Source organism: Erigeron canadensis, chromosome 4 (assembly GCF_010389155.1).
Source record: "Erigeron canadensis isolate Cc75 chromosome 4, C_canadensis_v1, whole genome shotgun sequence".
NCBI lineage: Eukaryota > Viridiplantae > Streptophyta > Magnoliopsida > Asterales > Asteraceae > Erigeron > Erigeron canadensis.
This window is the reverse complement of record NC_057764.1, coordinates 14,060,090-14,085,334: the sequence shown is the minus strand read 5'-3', so window position 1 is coordinate 14,085,334 and position 25,245 is coordinate 14,060,090. Positions and strand designations below refer to the sequence as shown.

The following is a 25,245-nucleotide window of genomic DNA, read 5'->3' as shown; positions in this document are numbered from 1 at the left end:
GAAAAAAAACTCACGATAATCAATACACATCCTCATGGTACCATCTTTCCTTTTGACAAACAAAACTGGAGCTCCCCAAGGTGAACAACTAGGCCGTATAAACCCTTTCTCTAATAGATCCTGCAACTGTTTCATCATTTCCTGCATTTCGGTTGGAGCCAACCGGCATGGAGTTTTCGCGATTGGGGCAACTCCCAGAATTAAATCTATTCGAAACTCTACCTGCCTATCGGGTGAAACACCCGGTAGTTCATTAGGGAAGACATCGGGGAATTCAAAACAATATGAATGTGTTTCAATTCCCGAACAAGTTTAGAGGAATCAATCACATGTGCCAGAAATGCCTGACATCCGTGATACAGGGATCGTTTAGCATGAGCAAATGAACAAATAGAAATTGGTTGCCTTAATCGTTTGCCATAAATAATTATCTTCTTCCCGCTTGGTCCGCGCAGCTGAACAATCTTTTTATGACATTTGATAGTTCCCCATGATCTCCCAACCAATCCATGCCTATGACAACATGAAATTCTCCCGTTTCCATGGGAATTAGATTAGTTTTAAACAGCTCATCATTTATCTCTATACTGCAGTCTTTGTATACATCATTTACAACTACAGATTTATGAGCAGCTACTACTACTTCTAAAGGGAAATCAAGTTTGCACAAGGGAAGCTTAAACTTTTCACAAAAAGAAGATGATACAAAAGATTTGAAAGCTCCGGAGTCAAAAAGCACGTGTGCAGGCATAGAATTAACAATAAAGGTACCTGTCACCACGTCATGAGACTCCTTTGTATCCTCTGTAGTTATTTGAAAAGCTCGAGCCCTAGGCCTAGAACCTCCGACATGAACATTCTTCCCAGTTTCTCTCTTTTTCTGTTCAGCTTTCCTATTATCTTCTTTCATTTTTGGACAATCTGCTTTCAAGTGATCATCCCCAAAACAATAAAAGCATAATCGATACGGGATAGGACAATCTTTTCCCAAATGCTCGGTACTGGCACAACGATAACAGGACTTCCCAAACTTACACTCGCCCAAATGACGCCTACCACACTGATTACAAACAGGACAATCCACCCTAGGTTGTTGATATGTCTGTGGGCGCTGTTGGGGTTGTCGAAACTGCCGCACTTGCTGACTTTGTTGTTTAAACTGTTGTCTACTCTGCTGAGGCGACGGCTGCTGCTGTGACTTTCCCTCAAATCTTACCTTTTTAATTGGTGCTTGATAAGAAGAAGATGACATCTCCTCAATTCGTCGTTTCCCTGCTACATCAGAAGCTTTCCTATGCAATTCCCGTTCTCGAGCTAATGCCCTATTCATCATTTTAGGCATATCATCATAAATAGTAGTATCAATAAACTCACTAATTTCCGGCTTCATGTGACGATGGTAATGATTACAAAGTAGTTTTGGATTCAACGTAAACTCGGGACAGAAACGGGATTTATCGTTGAACAAACCCGTATACTCAGAAATAGACATCTCACCCTGATCAATGGTGAGAAATTCTTCTTTTAGCTTCTCCACTTCAGCACTCGGAGAGAACTTTTCTAAAAACATTTCCCTAAACATACTCCAAGGAAACCCAGCAGCCGTCTAAAAACCATGAGTTTTAGTTTGAAGCTCCCACCATTCTTGAGCACGATCCTTCATTTTATGGGCTGCAAAGAGTACCTTTAGCCGCTCAGGACATTCACATAACATAAACATCTCTTCAATTTTATCAATCCACCGCATACTAATCATAGGATCCATTTCCCCTTTAAATTCTGGGGGATTGCAGTATGTAAAAGACTTAATATCAACACGTTCCTTTTCCTTCGTTGTCTCAGCAGTTTGGCGCTCTGGACCTTTATCGGAAGTCTGAAGAATAGGATATCGTTGCACAAACTCATCTAGTTTCGAGTTTATGGTATTGGATACCCGAGATAGTAAGGTAGGTACGAAACTTTCCAGTGCTAAGCCAATTTCTTCGTTAAGAGCACTCCTACCAGAAGGATCGAGATCATCATAAATATCCTCCTCATGACGAGGAGAATGATTCGAGGGTTTTTTATTGTTCTTTTCAGTATCATTAGCACCTTTCTGGGAAGATTTAGGTGCATCCATTACTGAAAAATAACAGCTCGGATTAATCTACAAATCAATATGTACACATATAATTTTTATTACATCCTACTTTTACACTAAAAGTAACTCACATTTGTCTCCTACCATGTTCAATAGTGTTAAACCTTCCATATGTCTTCGTGTAATATAACCGCGCGTTATCATATTATACCAAGTCCATACTTTGTTTTTAACGCTACTTAACATAATAAAGTTCAAATGTTATTACCCTTAATTTTATATATATCAATCAACAGCTTAAAAACATCTCAACAAATCATCATGAGCAAATAACTTAACGGGGAAATAAATCAGTTTCAATTCAACAACTTCACAACATATATATTAAAGCTAATCATGCATAATCTACGGGTTTAAGTCTAGATAATCCTATCGTGGATTATCTAATCCCTTAAACCACAGCTCTGATACCACTTGTTATGCCCGTTTTTTTTTTATTTTTTTATATATATAGTAATTGATTCAAATATATCTCTTTATATACTTCTATTCAGATGAATACATACATGTATGACCCGACCCACAGAAACAACTTGTCAAGAACGATACTTAAATCTTGTATAGTCGACTTAACCTAGCTGATGGGTCAAATTTGTTTGTGTTTATCACATAAACACCCAGGTATTTATATCCCTAATTCCTCTAGTCTCGGCTATTTTAAGTATCCTTATTCACAACCCGAGTCTCGACAATTGTTCTCAACTTCTAGGTTTATTTAACACATACCACATATAGAGTCTTTATACGACATTTAAATAAGTTACATTTATATAAAAATGATAATAGTACTAATATTTTATTACTATTAAATTACCTCAAAACTCGGGGTGTTACATAAGGCCTATAATCGAAGCACCAGAACGTATGTCTTAAGAGAACGAGTGAACTAGAACTGATATGACCGAAGAACAAGATTGCGCAAAGTTCTTAGTAGAGCTCTAAGTAAAGGATGACGCCTTTAATGACACACTTTGAGTCCTAGGTACTCTATCTGTAATTAGATGTAGTTGATCAGGTTACATCTAATTAGGGCAAGAGTACTTACTACTCAAACCGGTCATGTAAAGGGTCACCTCAGAGTGGATTCAAGTTATAGCTCGAGTTTTCCTTAGGAAAAAGCTCGGTGTTCACTATAACCATGGCTCTTGATACCAACTGTCACACCCCGCTAAAGCGGAATATACGGGATGTACAGATAAGCACAATTGCACACAGTACAAGTTCCAACACTGCCAATAACATTAAGAAGAGAAGAAGAAGTATAATAATTATTATAGAACATGGGGTATACTCAGAATAGCTAATATTCAAAAGAAAGAACAATTGTCTTAAAGTACAGAAGTCTTGAACTGAATAAACAAAGGAAAGCCTTCACAACTCCTGGTCTTGAATGCTCGAACAGTCGCCAAATGAGATGAGCGTAAAAAGGAAGACTCCTATGCTAAGAGATCTACTAGTCTAGCCTGAAAAACATGTAAGTTCAAAAGGTCAACCACGAAAGTAGTTGGTGAGATTCACATAAAGTACTATTTAGTATACATATAAAGAATATGTAGAGTAAGAACAAGGTCATAAGATCTGTACATTTAACAAAAGTACTTTGCAATAGTAAGAACAGTACAAGAACAATTAACGAACTATAGATGTATTGTCACTGCTAACCCGATTGGCCAGAACTGAACTGAAATGTGACGATATGCTCATAATAATCAAGTAAGTCAAGTAAGATCTAGGTCAGAACAAGAACAGATAATATGCATCCTCCAGAACTACGAAGATTGAGGGTGGGCCTACCCTAAACAGCGCTGTCCATAATTATCTACGGTTCAATCCCTGAACTGTGGGATATGAATTGATAGCAGTGAATACGAATTGAACAAGAACAAGTAAGAACTAGGACATAGTAAAGAACAAGTACAGTAGTATACATGTATTTAAGGATCTTGTCCATTCAAGACTTAAATACCCTTTTTAAATATTTAAGAATCATATCATTTTTATTTTTTTTGTTTTTGGGTATAAGGGGCAATTTACCCCCGGTAACTTTTATAACAACCCAAATTCAATGAAGTACAAGTAGTGTGACAGAATATCACACTAGTTCATATATAGGACACACCCCATATATGTAACAAAGAAAAACATCCAAATAAACCACAATAACTAGTCTATCTAAAACTAGATAGACAAAACAACTCGACATAAAAGAAAATTAAGTAAACCTCTTGAATAAGCTTTCACCATGCACCTCCCATCGATCAAGAAGAGAAGAAACACGATCTGTCTTCTTAAATATCAATCCCATTAGCTTCGACCGGGCCATATGTAGAATTTCCTTGCACAGTACATCAGGTGGATGACTCTGATTTCGAAACATTCTATTGTTCCTTTCCTGCCAAATAAAGTAAGCCACTGCTGCCACAAGAAGCCTCCGAATAACATTGATCAGCAACTCTGAGGAGGCATGCTGCAGAAGAACATCGATGACCTGTTGCCAAACCGGGGGGACGGTATGCAAGTCAGCCAAATCACGAACCAGAAACCAAACCTGAGTGGAAAACGAGCACTCGAAAAACAGATGGGAATGTGAGTCAAAATCAGCAGTACATAGTGAACAACACATCATATCCATAGTCTTTCTTCGAGGCGGTACCCATGATAAAATGACATCCTGCGTTAGAAGCTTATTTCTCATAATAAGCCACATATTAAATGCGTGTCGGGGAATACACTGGGCATTCCAAATGAGTTTATACCACGGAACAAGCTGCTCTTTACTGTGAATTAAGTCCCAAGCAATAGAAGAAGAGTAGGTACACTCACTATGATCTACACCTTTCCATACCAAAGTATCCTGCTTATTCGGTTCAAGCTGTAAAACAGGTATATTAATTAAAACGGGGAAGAGATCATACCAAGCATCCGGCCACAACCACACCCCATTCGAAATAATATCAGCAATTGAAGCATTGAGCGAGAAACCAGCCATACGAATATACCTAGGTGACACCAGATTACGGATAGGACATATATCAGCCAATCGATCAAACCAAGCAGAGGTGTTTACACCATTACCAACCTTAGACCAAATATGACTCCGAATAGAAGGCCTTAATTGTAGTAATTTCCTCCACCCCCAAGAGCAGTTATTCGGAACAGGAATACCCAAAAACTACCTCCCTTCAACTTATTATCATAAATCCAAGAGACCCATAATGACTCCCGTTTCATGAGAATACTCCACGCATGAGAAGTCATTATATCATAGGTATCTCATAGATCATAAAATAGTACGTAAAATAGTTCAAGAATAGATATATAAGTACAAAATAGTTTTCATGCTTTTCAGTCCCCGATAAAAGAACTTAAACAAAATGTACAAAAGGGGGATTAGTGAACTCACAGTGATCTGGTATAAGCACAGAGAACAAGCACAGAGATAGATAACTTATATCTATCAAAATCCAAGCACGTCTTGATGAAAGCCTAAGTACAAGTCGTTGTTCATAAATAAGCACACATATTAGTTCAGGTGATTAATTAATCATTGAAATGTCCTTGATGAACTGATGATTTGGCCCTTGATGATCCTTGAACGTTTTGACTCAAAATAAGTTTGAATGAACTTAGGCACTTGGACCGGACTCGATCTGCACGTCTTTGAACTCACACACATGTAACTAGAATGTTAATGAGTTGAACATATCTTTAATAATGATCTTTAGCCTTAAGAACTTAGTTTGATTGTTCATAGAACTTGCACTTTAATGATTAAGATGAATCATGACTTTAATGTACTTGGCCAATGATTGAGTAATGATCTTAGCTAGGATTCGAGTTTGGGCTAGTCTTGACATGTTGGTACAGCCTTTAGTGTATATTATCGTAAAGTAATGAAGCAAGGAACCGGTCTAGTGGTTAAGTACAAGGTCTAGTCGAATTAAGTTCAAGTATGTCAAGTTATAGGAGCAAGATCGTTCTAGGGTTTCATCAGTGTCGAGATCGTCCTAGGGTTCCTTTAGTGACAAGATCGTCCTAGGGTTTCATTGGAAACAAGATCGTTTTGGAGTGCATAAGAACCAAGACCGTTTGAGAGTTTCACTAGGTCAGGATCGTTTTAACTTCAGGGAAGATGGGACGACTTTGAGCAGGTCGTCTCATATTTCAAGAGCAAGAACAAGTGTACACGATCATTTCTAGTTCAAGAACAATTGATTGAGCGAAACCTTTCCAATGGAATGGCTACCCAGGGTGTATGGTTCCCAACCACACACCAAAACAACAACACACTCACAACACGAGATCAAACGAGCAAGCACAAGAGTACAAGAGGGCTGCCCTAGGACGATCTTGGTGATCAAGATCGTCCTAGTGCAAGGTCGTTCTAGCCTCAAAACTGGCACGAGCACACAATGAAGGTCTAGGTTGATTTTCAGGACTTATTTGGAGATAGCACTAGTACAAATACACCCAATAACATTATCTAATAACACTTTTAATGATTCCAAGATCAAATATAACATGAACAAGTCGTGGCCTTCAAGAACAAGTTGTACCTTCATTTTCAAAATGGGTTTTGTAGATTAAAGCATGTTATGACCTGATGTGATTAATTTATACCCATTACCCACATCATTATTGGCCATATATTTATATGTTTTAAGTCGTTTTTGTATGCATTTGGCGCATTTATGGTGTTTGTTAGTGGTTTCAGGCTCTAAACAGGTTACGCGTTCATTTGTTGCATATTTGGAAGACTTATTGGCCTAGAAGTGATCCATGATGTTGCATATTTGGGCAATGTTACCAAGCCACTGCGCCGCAGTAGTCATCCATGCTCGAGGAAGTTTTTGACCAGTGTTATTTGGCTGCGACGCAGTGGAGGATTATACATGTCCACTGCGCCGCAGTGGTCATCAGGTCAAGAAAGGTTTTTGATCAAAGAATTTGGGTTGCGATGCAGTGGCTGGTTCCTCGTATCACTGCGCCGCAGTTGTTCGGAAACCAGCGACCAAGTGAAAGTGCTATGACTGCGCCGCAGTGGGAAGTGCAATAGGGTCACTGCGCCGCAGTCGTCTATATTGTACGGGGAGTTCTGACAGTGAATTTGGACTGCGCCGCAGTGGGGAGCATCACGAACCCACTGCGCCGCAGTGGGAGGTCGGTCAACAAAAGTCAATGGCCGACTTAAACATCAGATTTTGGAGGGGTATAAATAGAAAACCCTAGGTCGAATTTCTGGTATTCAAAATCTTTCTAGGAGCTGCTCTATCAGGATTCTTCCTTCTCCAATCAAGTGAAACACTTAGGCGGACTCATCGAAGATATTACGGGCACCCATCTAGATCGTATCTCTACTTATTGTCTTGCATTTTATTTTCTTCAAACAATTGGTACATCATGTTTCTCTTCTATTTTATTCATTATTGTGAATTGATCATGAGTGGCTAACTGTTTAATCATCCACCTTGATGAAACTAGACGGATAATGTGATTGCAACATTTTTAATTCAAAAGGGTTTATTTAATTATCGTTGTTCTATGATCTTGATGATTTTAATTCTTTTCATTAATTAATTTCAATATTGGTTGCATATGATTCTTTGTTGGTGGTACCAGTTGAATGTGTATGTGATTTTAAAACGGTTACTTGTCTATAAGTAATTATCACTAGTTCATGGTATGATAGTGAATATCATTTTACGAAAAGATTAATTTTGTCAACGTGATTGATATCGGTTGGTGGTACCACGTTATTGTCACATAGGTTCAATTGAGAATTTGATAATCAATAAAACTGATTGTTAGAAGAGTTGTCTTGGTTTCGGTGGTACCGGTTTGGGTAATTCGACTAGTAGTCAGGTGATTCAATAATTTGTTCACGGTTGGTGGTACCACGTGAGTAGCTTAATCTTGTCACGATTACCTTTTAAACTCTAGAGAATTTGTTCTTCATCAAATGCAATCACATTTGAAGTCAAGGGAAGTCAAGGTGGATGACTTTTAATTATTCTTTCTAAACTGTTCTTTTAAATTTATGCAAACATTTTGCAAAACCAATTTATTTAATTGTCAAAAGGAATTTTGAGGCAACACCCGTTTTCCAAACCATTTTACAAGCAACTAATCATTTCACAGTCCTTGAGAACGAACTCAGACTTACCTCTTAACTATATTACAAACGATCGGGTCCACTGCCCGTGAGTGCGTAGTAGTAAGTTTTTGGGTAGTTTTAGTTGATAAATTTAAAGCTCGATTTTGCACATCAAGTTTTTGGCGCCGCTGCCGGGGATTGTGTGCCAATTTAGTTGTTTATTTAGTGGTTTGATCCTTCCTCACGCGTGAGGAAGTTAATTGCTTTATTAGTTTAGACTTGTTTATTGAATTATCACAGGTGCATTTGACGTGTGGTGTTAGTTATGTTTTGCAGGATACTTTAATAGTTGATGATTTTGCGTTCTTCGGGGAGACCTCTTTTTAGTCCACTAAAAACTCCACCTAGACGTAGGATCAACTTCACAGCACCACCGGATTCGGACGAAGAAGGCTTTTATCTAGAGGAATTCTTTGAGCTTGCACTTGTAAAAGAAGAGATGGGTGACAATCCACAAAGAGACCCGAATGACATCAAATATGGGGACCGAGCCCGCAATATTCCTTCGGCTTGTGGTTCCGCTATTAGAACACCGGCGGTTGATCAAAGCTTTAATCTGAAACCAAATCTTCTAAAGAGCATTGAAGAGCAAAAGTTTGATGGAAAGAAGAAATGGGATCCATATAAGCACTTGGAGAGGTTTGAGAAGTTGGCAAGGCTTTACCAATATGGCCAAAACCAAATGAATGTCGTGAAACTTGAAACCTTTCCTATCACTCTTACCGGGGAAGCCGAAGATTGGTTTAATGATCTTCCCGAGAATTCGATTACAACTTGGGATCAACTCAAGGAAGCTTTTATTGGTGAGTTTTACTCGGTTAGAACTCAAAGGCAATTGGAAAACTTGATTAGGTCTTTCATGCAAGAAGATGGGGAAGATGTGGTAGATGCATGGATTCGGTTTAAAGAAATGTTGAGGAATTGTCCGGGTCATGAATTGACCAAGGAGAAGTATGTTGAATTGTTCTTTGATGGATTGACCAAGGCTTTTAAAAGAGAGATGGGATATGCTTTTGGTGGGAGTTTTAGCAAGATTACTCCAAATGAAGGTTTTGACATCTTGGAGCGAATGGTGAAGGATAATGCGGCCATGGATGATAAGAGGTTTGTGAAGAATGAGAGCCGATTCAAGCAAAGTAAGGTTGCAAGGGCCGATGGAAGCAACAGTTCTAGTGTCATTGATGAGATTCAAGCTTTATCGGCAAGGATGGATAAAGGATTTGCTAATCAAGAATCAAGGTTTGGATATCTAGAGCGAGATGTGAAGGTACTAGCTGATGGATGTGATCATTGTGGAGACACACACTATTCAGAAAAGTGTCCCAACCGGGGACCCGAAGATGTTAATTTCGTTCAGAATCAGCAAGGAGGTTTTCAGAGAAACACCGGTTTTCAGAATCGGTCATCAGGTAACAATTCTTATAACTCTTCTTTTCCTGCTAATACTTCTTGTTTTTCTGGTAACAGGTGGCAAAAGAGCAATTATCAAAGTCAGCCACAGCAGCAGGAGACTAAGCAAAGCCAAGGATCGAGTTCTTCCTCTTCTATAACCGATCCTAATGCCGAGCTGAGAGAGATGATGAAGCAGATGATGAGTAATCAGATTGAGACAAACACAAGTATCCAGAATATAAGGGGGGATACTAGGGAGTTGAGTGAGAGGCTAGACAGGATTAATGGCAAGGTGGAGATGAATGCCAAAAATCAGGATATTAACTTTAAAGATCTTGAAAGCAGGATGGCTGCTCTAACTAGGCCCCAGGGTGCTTTGCCTAGTAACACTCAGTAGAATCAAAAGCAGAATCAGGGATCCAACAGTGGTCAGAAGTACACTCCACCGCCTGTTCGTCAGGAGCAGGCGAAGGCCATTACTACTCGTACAGGTAGATCCTATGCCCCTCCTCCTAATCCTAATGTTATTGTTTCAGATGTGCAGGATACAGGAAATGAAGAAGCTGAAGATGTTGATGAGGAGATTGTGATGGAAGATCAACCAACTGTGAAGACTCCGGTTACCCCACCGGAACCAGCGGTGACACCCGAGGCTAAGCCATATAAGCCTAAGGTTCCATTTCCACAGCGGTTCAGGAAGGCCAAATTGAAGGAACAATATGATAAATTTGTTAACATGATTAAAAATGTTCATATTAATGTGCCTTTAGTTGATTTGATACAGGGAATGCCAAACTATGCGAAATTCATCAAGGAGCTTGTTACAGACAAAGGAAAGATGGATGAGGTAAAGGCGACGTATCTCAATGCTGAGTGTTCTGCTATCTTGCAGAATCAACAGATTCCATCTAAGCTTGAGGATCCAGGGAGTTTTCTTATAACTTGTTCCATTCGTACTTTGACTTGTAAGGCATTAGCAGATTTAGGTGCAAGTATTAATTTGATGCCTTACTCGGTTTGGAGTAAGTTGGCTTCCGGTATCTTGAGACCTACTCGTATGAGTATAAGACTAGCTGACCACTTGTTTCAGTACCCCATTGGGATTGCTGAGAACATGACTGTCCAAGTAGGTCATATAGTTTTTCTTGTTGATTTTGTGATCCTAGAAATGGAAGAAGACACTAAGGTACCCTTGATTTTAGGTAGACCATTCCTTAACACCACGGATGCTATCATCCGGGTGAAAGATAAGGAAATTTCGTTACGTGTGGGTATAGATAGAATAGTGTTTAATGTTGAACGATCTATTAAGCATTCTTACTCGACTGATGAATCTTGTTTCAGGATTGACGTAATTGATGATGCTTTGGATCAAGAATTTCAGGAATTCATGGAAACGGAAGTTGATGAGGAGCTCGGTTGCTTAGGAGCTGGAGATATTGGTGATGAAGATTTGTTTGCAGAGGTGATGGCGCTTGATATGGATAAGACACCTCCAGAAAATGAGAGCTTTGAAAAGGTGGTTGCTGATGGAAGCTCAAGGGTGCCAAATTCGGTTGATGTACCCCCTACTGATCTGGAGCTCAAGCCATTGCCTGCCCACTTGGAGTATGCTTACTTGGCAGGTAAATCCTCTTTGCCCGTCGTTATCTCGTCCGCACTTTCGAGTGACGAGAAAAATCTTCTTTTGGCTGTGCTCAAAGCTCATAAGCGGGCTTTTGTTTGGAAAACCACCGACATTCCAGGTATTAGTCCTGATTTTTGCATGCATCAGATAGATTTTGTTTATGATGCTAAGCCCGTTGTCCAGAGACAAAGGAGGCTTAATCCGAATATGAAGGAGGTGGTTAAGAAAGAACTGATTAAACTGTTAGATGCAGGGATCATTTTTCCGATAGCTGATAGTTCTTGGGTAAGTCCCGTCGACTGTGTTCCCAAAAAGGGAGGCATGACGGTCATTGAAAATGAAAATAATGAACTTTTGGCCACTAGGACTGTCACGGGTTGGCGGGTTTGCATAGATTACCGTAAGTTGAATGATGCCACCCGTAAGGATCATTTTCCCCTCCCATTTATTGATCAAATGTTGGAAAGACTTGCCGGAAATGAATATTTTTGTTTCTTGGATGGGTTCTCCGGGTATTTCCAAATACTCATCGACCCGAAAGACCAAGAAAAGACCACTTTTACATGTCCATTTGGTACATTTGCTTACCGGCGAATGCCTTTTGGCTTGTGTAATGCCCCGGGCACCTTCCAAAGGTGCATGATAGCTATTTTCCAGGACATGCTTGAAACCTCAATGGAGGTTTTCATGGATGATTTCTCGGTTTTCAGGGATTCTTTTAGGTCTTGTTTGCATAACCTAGATAAGATGTTGACTAGGTGTGAAAAGGCTCGTCTAGTTTTGAATTGGGAGAAGTGTCACTTCATGGTGACCGAGGGAATTGTTCTAGGTCATAAGGTGTCTAGGGCTGGAATAAAAGTTGATAGGGCCAAGATTGATGTTATAGCCAAGTTACCCCTGCCTTCCAATGTGAAAGGGGTACGTAGTTTCCTTGGCCATGCCGGTTTCTACCGGAGATTCATTAAGGATTTCTCTAAGATTACTCGTTCAATGACCCACTTGTTGGAGAAGGATGTCCCTTTTGTTTTTGATGAATCTTGTTTAAGTGCTTTTCAGGTGTTGAAGGAGAAGTTGACCAACTCCCTCATTATGGTTGGACCGGATTGGAATCTGCCTTTTGAGTTGATGTGCAATGCAAGTGACTATGTTGTAGGAGCCGTGCTTGGGCAAAGGGATGATAAGCATTTCAAGCCAATTTACTATGCTAGTAAAACCTTGAATCCCGCTGAGCAAAATTACACTATTACAGAGAAGGAGTTACTTGCAGTAGTCTTTGCATTTGATAAGTTTCGGTCATATCTAGTACTAAGTAAAACTGTTGTTTTCACTGACCACTTTGCTTTGAAGTATTTGTTTTCTAACCAAGATGCAAAGCCTAGACTTATTCGATGGATTCTATTGTTGCAAGAATTTGATATCGAAATCAAGGATAAGAAAAGTGCCGAGAACTTAGCAGCTAATCACTTGAGCCGATTGGAGGACCCAAACCGGGAGGAGCTTCAGGATGGGGAGATTAAGGATCACTTCCCTGATGAATATTTGAATGTCATTTCTAATTCTGATGAAGGTCATTGGTTTGCCGACATTGCTAATTATTTGGTTGCAGGTGAAATACCAAATGATTTCTCGGGTCAACGGAAGAAGAAGCTCATATCGGATGCTAAGCATTATTTCTGGGATAATCCATATCTGTTTTGAATTTGTGCAGATGGTATGGTCAGAAGATGTGTTGCGGGAGCTGAAACTCGAGAGATTTTGGATGCTTGCCATTACGGGCCAACCGGAGGTCACTATGGTCCTTTAGTTACAGGTAGAAAGGTTTTTGATGCAGGTTTCTATTGGCCGACAATCTTCAAAGAGGCCCAAACGTTGGTTGAAACCTGTGACATTTGCCAACGCCAAGGAAGCATCACAAAACGGGATGAAATGCCACAGCAAGGGATTCAGGTATGTGAGGTTTTCGATATTTGGGGCATAGATTTCATGGGACCATTCCCACCGTCCAACAAGTCTCAGTACATCCTAGTTGCTGTTGACTACGTGTCTAAGTGGGCCGAAGCCAAGGCTTTGCCTACAAACGACGCGAGGGTAGTCATTGAATTCTTAAAAAAGTTGTTTAGTAGGTTTGCTTCCCCTAGAGCCTTAATTAGTGATCGTGGAACACATTTTGCTAATCATCAACTAGATAAGGTTCTTAAGAGGTATGGTGTTCATCATTACTTTTCAACTTCTTATCACCCACAGACCAGTGGTCAAGTAGAAAACACCAACAGGGCTTTGAAAAGAATTTTGGAAAAAACGGTCGGGGATAACCTAAAGGTTTGGTCAAAAAAGTTAGATGACGCCTTGTGGGCATTTAGGACCGCTTTTAAGACGCCTATTGGCACGACACCATATAAGTTGCTCTACGGTAAGAATTGTCATTTACCGATTGAATTAGAGCATAAGGCATATTGGGCTTTGAGAAATTTGAACCTAGACATGATAGAGGCCGGTGAGCTTAGACTGTTGCAACTTCATGAGCTCGATGAGCTTAGATTGGGAGCTTATGAGAATTCCCGGCTTTACAAAGAAAAGACCAAGATTTACCATGATAAAAGGATCCGTAGGAAGGAATTTAAGGTTGGTGCAAAAGTTTTGTTATTCTTGTCAAAGTTTAAAATCAAACAACCGAAATTAACTTCTAGATGGATAGGTCCTTTTGTGATTAAGCATGTTTATCCGTCCGGTTATGTCGAATTGTTTAAAAGGGATGGAAATGGGTCTTTTATTGTTAATGGTCATCGTTTGAAGCTTTATGTGGAGGAAGAGCAGGAAGAGGGAACAATTGAGGAAGTTCCCATTTTTGATTCGGAAACTTAAAAGGTGATCGAGTCGAGCTCAAGACTCGTAAATAAATTAAGCGCTTCTCGGGAGGCAACCAGTGTTTAACTTTGTTTCATTTTCATTTCGTTAGTTAGATTTAACTTTGTTTTGTCAAGAAAAGTGCAGGTGCAAAATTTGAGGTGAAGCTGATCAAGGTAAGTAAGTAAGAACAATTTTTCTAAGTAAAAAAGTTGGTTTCGGAATAGTGAAATTTGGCTGCGACGCAGTGGGCAAGTTTACCAAGCCACTGCGCCGCAGTTAACAATCTTGTAAATGGATTTCTGCCAAAACCCTCACTGCGTCGCAGTGAGGGGTGTTCACGACTGATTGCGCCGCAACCCAAATTCTCAGGTTTGGAGGTGCGAAACAGACCCACTGATTGGGCATGTTTGACTGGTCAAAGTGGGCTGGGTAATAAGTAAGGAAAGGAGATAAGGATTTATTTACCACAAATTTTAAAACCCTCTTTTTCTCTCACAATAAAAAAAAAACGAACGGGTAACAACCAAAACCCTTTCCCACTTCCAAAAATCTCTTTAATCCACCCGCAATCCTGCTAATTTACTTCTCAAGTTCTTAGATTATCATATATTCTATTCTATCATGGCAAGAGAGGTACGATTTCTTGTTCTTTTCTTCTTTTTCTTTTCTTTCATTTTTGATTCTATTTAGTTTTAGGTTTGTAATTGTAGAATTAATTAGTGGGGCTTTGTTAATTTGATGATAGTAAAGCCAATGGGGTGGTTAATCCCTCGTTAAAAACACTTGTTCCTCTAGATTTGAATTTCAATTAAATTAGGGTTTTGAAAAACTTTGGGGCTTTTTGATAAACAAGTGTGGGGGGAGGATTCATGGTTGATTATGAGTTGATTGAATGCTTGTTGATGTTGGATAGCTAGTTAATTACCCCGAAAGTTTTGGTTTTGTATCGTTTGAGTATTGAACTTGTCCAGAAATACCTAACCATTGCGCAGCAGTGGTGGGTGTGCGTATGCCACTGCACCGCAGTGGTTGACTTTCAACCTTTACATGAATTACACCCCACTGCACCGCAGTGAGGGTTGAAATGACTGTTCGGAATTTTAGTTTTTCGATTTAGTTGATACACGGTCTTGCATTGCATTTCTCTTATGTTTATTTGTTTACTTGGTTGTGTTTGCAGACCGCTGAGGAGAGACGTCAAACTGAAGTAGGTCAAGGAAGTGGGACCGCCCCTAAGCGCCTTAGGCGTCAAGTTGTGGAACCACCACTTGTTTTTATCGATGATTTGAATGAAAGGCACGCTTACTTGCAGTTTGATAATATGGCTCAACCTCATAAGAACAATGCCTTGAACAAGTTGTACAAGCTCCGGAGACATAAAGTTTGCCCACCAAAGATCTTTACTCAATTCCAAGCTCAATACTTTGGGCTTCAAGCAGATTTTCGTCAATGGTTTTCAATGGGAATGCGAGTAGGTAATCGGGTGGTGAACTGAGGAATCTGGGATAATGTGTTTTTGAATAGAGAACCTGTCTATAGGGAGCTTTGTTTGGAATTTTACTTGACCTTAAGATTGACCAAGGAATTACATAAGGTGAGGGATATTTTCGAAGAGCGAATTGTAGTGTTCATGTGTGGGGGAGTCCAACGAAAAGCTTCCATAGCTGAATTTGGGGCTTATGTGGGTATGTATACGATGCAAGAATTGAGTAACCTTGGAGGAGCCTTTTGAGGCAAGGTTATTATTTGAAGACGGATTTGGGAGATGCTGAGTCCATCCCTCAATACTGGACTAGGATTTCGGGTGGAGAGGATTGGCCTACCGGGGGTTATGTCAGTGTAAACAAAATTAAGAGTGTAAAGTTGTGGTTGTTTCATCGGATTTTAGTGACATCTTTCATTCAGAGGTCTACCCATTGGGATAAGGCCTATCAGTTGGATTTGTGGTTGATGAAATTGTTTACTGAAGGTTCTTCTAGGAAGTTTGCCCTACCGCCGATGGTTTTACTTGAGCGTATGTGTAATCATACCGACTCAGAGCTTGTTTTGGGTCATTTCATCACTAGGATCTACAAGAGGATGGGGATCTTTGATTCACAGGATTGTCAAACATATCTCTCTCCTCCCGTGTATCAGGTAGATTTCACTAGTAAAGAGTTGATCAGGGCAAAGATTGTGAGGAAGAAGCAGGGGAGTGTGCCCGAGAGGTTGGAGGATGATGAAGGAGTTATTGGATCACCACCATCAGAAGCTGAGCAAGAGGATGAGGATGTTGAGATGGAGGACGCTCCTCAACAGGCACCGAGGAGACGTGGTCGCACTGAGATTGATTTGACACCTTTGACCACTCAGTTGCAGGAGATATATGAGGGTCAGCAGTCTAGTGCTCGAGCTTTTGCAGACTATCAGCGTCGGATGGATATGGAGGTCTCATGGTTGGGCTCGCAGAATGCACGCGTTGATTATACTATTGGGTATTATCAGCCGATGTGGCGGGCCCAGTTTGAGGGTAGACAGTACACCAGCGGAGATTCCTGCTTTTGCCCCACCACCCGTCCGAGCGCCACCTTATAGACAGGATGGCGGATCTTATTTTTCTACACCCGCCCAGATGGACTTCTTTTCTCAGCCCCATGATTTGGGAGGCTCTCCTAGGGGGCCGGTCCAGTTCGGGCGTTAAACGGGTGGCGATGGTGGCATTTCTACTTCTATGCCTTCTTTCTTTGCAGGTACTGGTTCGGGTTTTGCTGATGCTGCTGCTGGCTCTGGACATGTTGGTGATCAGACAGATACAGGTTATGGAGGTAGCGGATCGGGACAGGAAGAAGACCGCAACTGGGTGACAGATCTTTTTGCACTGCCCAGTTTCATGCGTCCCAGCCAGTACGATTGATGATGATAGAGAGATGATGACTTCCATCCGACACCTTGGGATAGGGTCATGTGATGGTTTATTGGTTTCATTCTTGTTGTTATTTGGATGAATGTACTTGATACTTTTCTTCTCCTCCTCTTTATTTCAGTAGTATCTACCTTACGGGGTGATGAAACATTGAACTTGGTTGATTTTATTTTCTTAGGTTTGTCTGTTGGTTGCAAGAACAGTAGATTCATGTGGTGCTTGTTATTATAATTCGTTTGTTGATGAAATATGAAGCAGGTATTGCTAGTTGTAGTCCAACCCAAGTGTGGGGGAGAACCCTTGATTGTTGAATTTCTGATGATATGCATATGCTGGCAGTAAGTTTAGCGCCGCATTGTTATTTGGTATGTTTGCTGTATTCGACTCTCGCACCTTCCGTTTTGGTACAAGTTGTTTATCCCGCCAACCAAAGTGTCCTTCCTATATCGGAAGTGCCATTTGTGACACGGGATCGATAACTTGTTTCAAAACGAAATGTGTCCTCACTCCGGTATGTGCTTTTATTTTTCTCTGTCGCTTACCCCTATTTACCTTTGTTTGACCGAATATGGACATTGAGGGCATTGTCCATCTTAAGTGTGGGGGGTGGCAAATAGGTTTAAGCTACCGGGTATATCACTTTTGTTGTTTTGTCATTGAGATTTCTATCAGTTTTGTTGATATGTCCCTCTCGTAGGCCTTTGGATTCCATCTAGGGGTTTCAGTCTCTCTTTTGAACTCTTAACCGTGATGTGCATGTTTGAAACTGGTGCTATCAATTTGGCGGGATAATAGAAGTTGATATTGATTTTTAAACTTGAGTTGAACTTGTCCTTGTGGTAAATTGCTTTTGACACTTAATTGATTACTTATTAAGCAATTTTACTATAAACTGTTTCCTTGACAAAAAATTTTTAATTGGCAAAGTGTGTCCTGAACGGTTATTTGGCTAGTCCTTCGGGATTGATAACATTACTTGCATACTCATATATATCCAAAACACCCAATTGTGAGATTTCATCATTTCATATATAGTGTGTCAGGTGACGGATTTGGTTTATTTGCTTCGTAAATACGTCCCTCTCTTAGGCTCTTGGATTTATTCAGGGGTAAGGGTTTTCATTTTGATGCCCTGCACTAAGATGTGCGTGTTTGAGGTATTTCTAAGCCATTTCCGAGTTCTTTTATTGATAAGAGTGTGCCGGTGATGTGTTGATTCTAGAACTTGGCCTGGTGATCGTGACGAGTACATTGGATGACGAATTGGCATTTTAGGTTTGACCTATACTTTTTCTTTCCTTCTTTTCAATTTTCTTTTGTATATCCATACCCTTATAAAACCTTATACACATATACATACAATTTTTCACTTTTCTTTGTACATTTACACACTTACACATCCTTGTAACCTAACAACTCCATTGTAAATTCCCATTTATACTTGTAAACTATACCTTACTATATCGATAGTCTAATGGGGGATCATTGATTGTCATTGGTTTGTTTGGGTAGTTTGGGAGAGCTTCAATGAATTGTCTAGAAGTTTATTCTTGTCTATAATGATATGTCATTTGGTCGAGTTATTGAAGATATCTTGAATTGTTTAAACAAAGAATGTGAAGTAATTACACATAATTCATCATTGTAAGAGGGTGCTTGCTAGTAGAGTAAAAGTAGTTCAAAAAGAATAAAAAGAGAGAAAAATTGAAAAAACAAAAAAATAAAAAATTAAAAAAGGAAGAAAAAGAACTTGGGCTACTAGTAGGTATTTCTCGAATTTTTATATGTTTAGAAGATTTGTTGTATATTTATATGGAAGACTTAGTGGATTAAAGTTGTTTGAAGTTGATACACCACAATGTTGTCGGGTTTTGCTTGGCTAATTTGGAGTTGTGTTCGCGGGATGGCAGCTTTGGGTTGGTGGTTTGTTGGCAATCAATGGTATGGGTTTATATTAGACTATTTTGTACACTTAACATATACATTATATCCTTTTTCATTTTCTCACAATTATCATCAACCTTCATCCCTCAATTCAATTTTACATATTCATATACATAGCCTTAGTTTAACTATACACCCACCCTTAATGCCTATTTTGACAATGTACTTGATCCTTGCGCCTTAATGGTGGAGTGACGATCCTGGTTCAAGCCTATGGTAAAAGAGTATACATCACAACTGAGCTATGAGTGATTCTTCATATATTCGACCCCGAAAGTAAGTTTGTTGGAGTAGAATGATATTGATAGGATTGTTTGTTTCATTTATGCTTAGTTGATTATCGTGGCTTACGGATTGTTCAGGTATTGTCAAACATTTCGAGTTTTCATTTAAGATTAAAACTGTTTCACCCGCTTAATTGTCATTTGACATGCTTGGTGTTGCTTCTTTTTGAAACTTGTCAATTGTTTTGATAATTTGATGGTCAAGGAATGTTTTACTTAAAGTTTGGATTTGCTTGAGGACAAGCAATGCTCAAGTGTGGGGGATTTGATGTGACTAATTTATACTCATTACCCACATCATTATTGGCCATATATTTATATGTTTTAAGTCGTTTTTGTGTGCATTTGGCGCGTTTATGGTGTTTGTTAGTGGTTTCAGGCTCTAAATAGGTTACGCGTTCATTTATTACATATTTGGAAGACTTATTGGCCTAGAAGTGATCCATGATGTTGAGAGTTAGTTCGAGTAGAAAAAAAGTAGTAATTTTGAATTTAAAAGTTGAAAACGAAGAAATCAAGCAATCAAGTTGACTGCGACGCAGTGGGCAATGTTACCAAGCCACTACGCCGCAGTGGTCATCCATGCTCGAGGAAGTTTTTGACCAGTGATATTTCGCTGCGACGCAGTGGAGGATTACACATGTCCACTGCGCCGCAGTGGTCATCAGGTCAAGAAAGGTTTTTGATCAGAGAATTTGGGTTGCGACGCAGTGGCTGGTTCCTCGTATCACTGCGCCGCAGTTGTTCGGAAACCAGCGACCAAGTGAAAGTGCTATGACTGCGCCGCAGTGGGAAGTGCAATAGGGTCACTGCGCTGCAGTCGTCTATATTGTACGAGGAGTTCTGACAGTGAATTTGGACTGCGCCACAATGGGGAGCATCACGAACCCACTGCGCCGCAGTGGGAGGTCGGTCAACAAAAGTCAATGGCCGACTTAAACATCAGATTTTGGAGGGGTATAAATAGAAACCCTAGGTCGAATTTCTGGTATTCAAAATCTTTCTAGGAGCTGCTCTATCAGGATTCTTCCTTCTCCAATCAAGTGAAACTCTTAGGCGGACTCATCGAAGATATTACGGGCACCCATCTAGATCGTATCTCTACTTATTGTCTTGCATTTTATTTTCTTCAAACAATTGGTACATCATGTTTCTCTTCTATTTTATTCATTATTGTGAATTGATCATGAGTGGCTAACTGTTTAATCATCCACCTTGATGAAACTAGACGAATAATGTGATTGCAACATTTTTAATTCAAAAGGGTTTATTTAATTATCGTTGTTCTGTGATGTTGATGATTTCAAGTCTTTTCATTAATTAATTTCGATATTGGTTGCATATGATTCTTCGTTGGTGGTACCAGTTGAATGTGTATGTGATTTTAAAACGGTTACTTGTCTATAAGTAATTATCACTAGTTCATGGTATGATAGTGAATATCATTTTAAGAAAAGATTAATTTTGTCAACGTGATTGATATCGGTTGGTGGTACCACGTTATTGTCACATAGGTTCAATTGATAATTTGATAATCAATAAAACTGATTGTTAGAAGAGTTGTCTTGGTTTCGGTGGTACCGGCTTGGGTAATTTGACTAGTAGTCAGGTGATTCAATAATTTGTTCATTGTTGGTGGTACCACGTCAGTAGCTTAATCTTGTCACGATTATCTTTTAAACTCTAGAGAATTTGTTCTTCAGCAAATGCAATCACATTTGAAGTCAAGGAAGTCAAGGTGGATGACTTTTCATTATTCTTTCTGAACTGTTCTTTTAAATTTATGCAAACATTTTGCAAAACCAATTTATTTAATTGTCAAAAGGAATTTTGAAGCAACACCCGTTTTCCAAACCATTTTACAAGCAACTAATCATTTCACACTCCCTGAGAACAAACTCAGACTTACCTCTTAACTATATTACAAACGATCGGGTCCACTGCCCGTGAGTGCGTAGTAGTGAGTTTTTGGGTAGTTTTAGTTGATAAATTTAAAGCTCGATTTTGCACATCATGACCCAAATTTGTTCATAGAAATGTTATTAAACACATTTAGACACAAACCCATTAACTTTTAATACGATTTTCATTCAAAAATTGGACCAAATCATCAAGAACATGAACTTAAAAAAGTACATTTTTAATTTGCTCAAAAACCCATCAATTGTTGTTGTTACCTGAGAAATGATTCAAGAAGTGTGTTTTGATTATCACAAGGATGTTAAAAGTACAGACGATTTCGATTAAACGTTTCAAAATCAAAAGATGCTCTAGTGTGTGTTTTATAGTGTTTTGATGTGCGTTTTAGTGAGAGAGTGGAGAGATGGAGAAGATGATGAACTAGGGTTTTCTCTCTCTAAACTCATCTATTTATAGTCTTCCCATAATAAATGAACTTAATAAGTGCAAGGACTACTTATGAACATTTTGAACTAGAACTTTCATGAACACGAACGTTTACGAACCGAACTTTAGTATTTCATCGTATTTAATTGTAAACTCTTCGTATACATCAAGATTTAAGATCAAATTGACCTTCATATAAGCACATAATTGGGTCTAAAGTACGTCAAGAACTTAAATAAATTGAACTGTCTAGCCGTTCTAATGGCGAAAGTACGATTCGAGGAACTTATTTAGAACATTTCTAAGACAGTTGTTACACTCATAAGATGTTGTTTAAATGATTTAGACTACGACTCTAAGTCTCTAGCAAATAACCATTTTTGTTTTTTGAAGGTTTCAAAGAATGTTAGCATTGTATACTATCGTCGCGTCTACTATAGATAATCAATTCATTTCTGTAACGTCCCTAAGATATCTATCCCAAAAATGAACGAACCTATAGGAGATGTACATCCTTGCTCAAATAAATCAAATTCTATGACTCACCTGTTTCAATTTCGAGTTTTATAAAAATTGTTCAAGTATCAAGTTCAATAAAGGCACCATTAGCCATTTTAATTGTTACAACAACTACCCAAGTATAAAGTTTTCACAAATAGCTTAAGTTTCAAGTTCGACAAACTCGTCACTTTCAACCTAAATCTTATATCGAGTATTTCAAGTAACTATGTTTCACATTTAGTTCAAAATTTTAGTTAAACGAAAGCAAAATCACCTACTAAGTCAAATAAAATTGTAGCAAAGTAGTTGTTCAGAAAGAAATCATTGGACAATACTCTAAGATCGTTTGCAGCCTCCACATCTTCCAGGGAGAAGACATTCATCAGCGTAGGTTGGTTTCTCGGTGGCTCACCAAAACCTTTCCAATTCTAGCTTTCATATTGTTTTAATCACCACTGCACTTACTATTTTACTACTTAGTTTCCCAATTTTTTGTTTATTATTTATTTAATTATTTAGTTATTTTATCCCACACGCGCACTTTGATAAATCACAAGTAGTTTAGTATTAGTTAACCAAATTTGAGTTCCTTATAAATAAATCTTCATTCAGTTAAAGGTATCATAAATTTTTAATTTAGTCATAGTAACTGAAACCGCAACGATACTTCTTTACTCCCCCAATTTGGTCAATATTACACTCATGACGGACTCACTTTCAATCACGTGGAATCGCCTTTACAGCCTTCGGAATGGTGATAGTGTTGTCAGCATATTACTTCACTTGGACCTGGGGAAATTAACCAAAAATGTACTCCTCGATCCTCTTCGGTACAGACGTCACTAATATGGTTGCCAATCGGTCTAGTTCAACCAAAATTATCTCATATACTCCACGCTCTCGGCTAGGGGTATTCATGGACCGATTTGGTCCGGTTTTTGACTAAATCTCAAACCAAACCGACAATTACGGTTTTAACATCTATCAAACCAATCCAAACCAAACCATACCAAGTATATTGTCTGACCAAACCATGTAAGCCGGTCCGGTTTGGACAGTTTGACGGTTTTTCAAGTTTATTTTTTTTCTTTTATTCTCATATAATTCTATATATAATTATCAAGATTTGTGTTAAGATCCATAAAAAACACTTAAAATTAGAAGTGTACATATCAAAAGAATTACTAACGGGTCAAACTATTTGTTTTAATGTATTCGAACTTTATTCATATGTTAATAGCAGGTATAACACCTACAAATTGAAAAAGTTTTTGTTTATATTAGAAATGTATAATTAATTATATATTTAAAATAAAAGTCTGTTTGTTTTTATATGAAACTCTAAGGAATTTGGAGTATAAAAGTGTTTATTTTCGTAAAATGTTTAAACTTTATAACTTTAGATAAAGTAATTTTCTTCTCGAGTTATGAAAGTATAAAGTATGGTCCGGTCCGGTTTTACGCGGTTTTTTTCTTTGCTCAAACGGTAACCGAACCAAATAACCCGGTTTTTCAAAACTTAAATCACCGGACCAGACTTTAACAATTCAATCCGACCATACCAAACCAAATAGCACGGTTTGGTCCGGATTAAACGATTTGACGGTTCGATGAACACCCCTATTCTCAGCTGACTCAACTCTAACTCTACTGCAACTTTCTAGCATTTATTGGTTCCAGTGTTGTTGCTCATCGCAGTTGAACTTGTTCCACAAGGATCGACATCGTTACCGGGAATGTTCGTGTCATCATTGCAACCATCTTCTGACTTAAGTGATTTTGTTGCTCTCGCCAGTTTCCTCAATGTCTCTACCTCTACCCTTGGACCGCTACGTCAATCAATTTCTTTGGTTACATTGGCTTTCTTCCTTAGCATTGTTTTTTTTTTATTCTAGCCGTGAATTCTATATAGGGGCGCGCGATTTCAACGTTAAGATACTAGTAGAATGTCTATGCATCTTGCGTGTTGTAATTGTTCAAGCATCGTACACTTCTGTCGATTTCTTACCATACGCGCACTCTAGATTCTCACTCGTATTAGCTTCTTACAATTCTAGTCATTAATGCATTCATAATAAATACGCAAGCTCATGAAGTCAAGTATCACAATGGTAGTTAAACAATATCATCAAACTCAATCATGAAGTACAAAGTAATATCCAAATTAAAAATTTCATTAATCACAATAAACAGGTAAGTCAAATCTGACCTCTACATCCAACCCACCATCCATGTATGTATACAGGGTGTACCAGCGGCTAACCCTCCACATATCCGGTAAATTAAATGCATCGATCAAATTTTGACAGCTAAAGTGTGGTCTGAATCTAACACCTACATCCGAGGCACTAGTGGTGTATGTATACAGAGTGTACCAGCGGCTAACCCTCCACACCCCTAGTACATCTAATGCAAGGTTGGGACTCAGTTCTGATATGCTCTCATGGTATTGGCAAGGTATGTATACAGGGTGTACCAGCAGCTAACCCTCCACCCATTCAACACCCATTGAGCATACCAGGGTACCTACCACACTATAACCATCAGGGCGCGATCAATGTTGCTAACAACTCCATAGGCACATATACCACACGCGAAAAGTTGATCAGGCTTTTCTAGTGATGATATATTGCCATAATTTGTTGCTAGAAACTCTTCATTTCGCTGGGGACATAAGAATAATAATAACCAACAATTTTCAACATCTCCTGCTCAAGATTTAGTCACAATCACAAACGGCACATGCACTAGTACGAACTCACCACAACAAGAATATGTATCCTTGACTCCTATGTGGCTAAGTAGCATGGTACTAAGTATACGCAATCATGATTTCCCAACATATAACGTTTCTCTGGGTATCCAATCATGTCTACTAATTTCCACAAATAGCAAGCTTGATTACCACATAAAGATTGCACAGATAGGATGCACACATAATACCCATTATGTATGTTACATGAGATTCTTAGGTTATAGTCAAGGCAAATCCATCTAATTCTCTATAACCACGACTCTAATACCAATCTGTCACACCCCGGCTAAGGCGGAAAACTCGGGATGCGACGCATAGTACACGCGTCATGGATGTTACGTAGAGTGTCTAAA

The 25,245-nt window shown here is 39.0% G+C and overlaps 2 protein-coding genes across 2 annotated transcripts; both read right to left on the bottom strand.

Annotated features, from left to right (window-relative positions):
* Nucleotides 1-427: 427 nt before the first annotated feature.
* Nucleotides 428-1,570, bottom strand: LOC122597005. The gene has a single exon (XM_043769645.1). The coding sequence runs from the start codon at nt 1,568-1,570 to the stop codon at nt 428-430; it is 1,143 nt and encodes a 380-aa protein (XP_043625580.1).
* Nucleotides 1,571-4,352: 2,782 nt separating this feature from the next.
* Nucleotides 4,353-5,129, bottom strand: LOC122597004. Its single transcript, XM_043769644.1, has one exon. It carries the CDS (start codon nt 5,127-5,129, stop codon nt 4,353-4,355), a length of 777 nt encoding a protein of 258 aa, XP_043625579.1.
* Nucleotides 5,130-25,245: the final 20,116 nt, after the last annotated feature.

What these genes read in the sequence shown, in the direction of transcription:
- LOC122597005 (XM_043769645.1), bottom strand. Translation starts at nt 1,570, where the DNA reads ATGTTTTTAGAAAAGTTCTCTCCGAGTGCTGAAGTGGAGAAGCTAAAA.
- LOC122597004 (XM_043769644.1), bottom strand. Translation starts at nt 5,129, where the DNA reads ATGGCTGGTTTCTCGCTCAATGCTTCAATTGCTGATATTATTTCGAAT.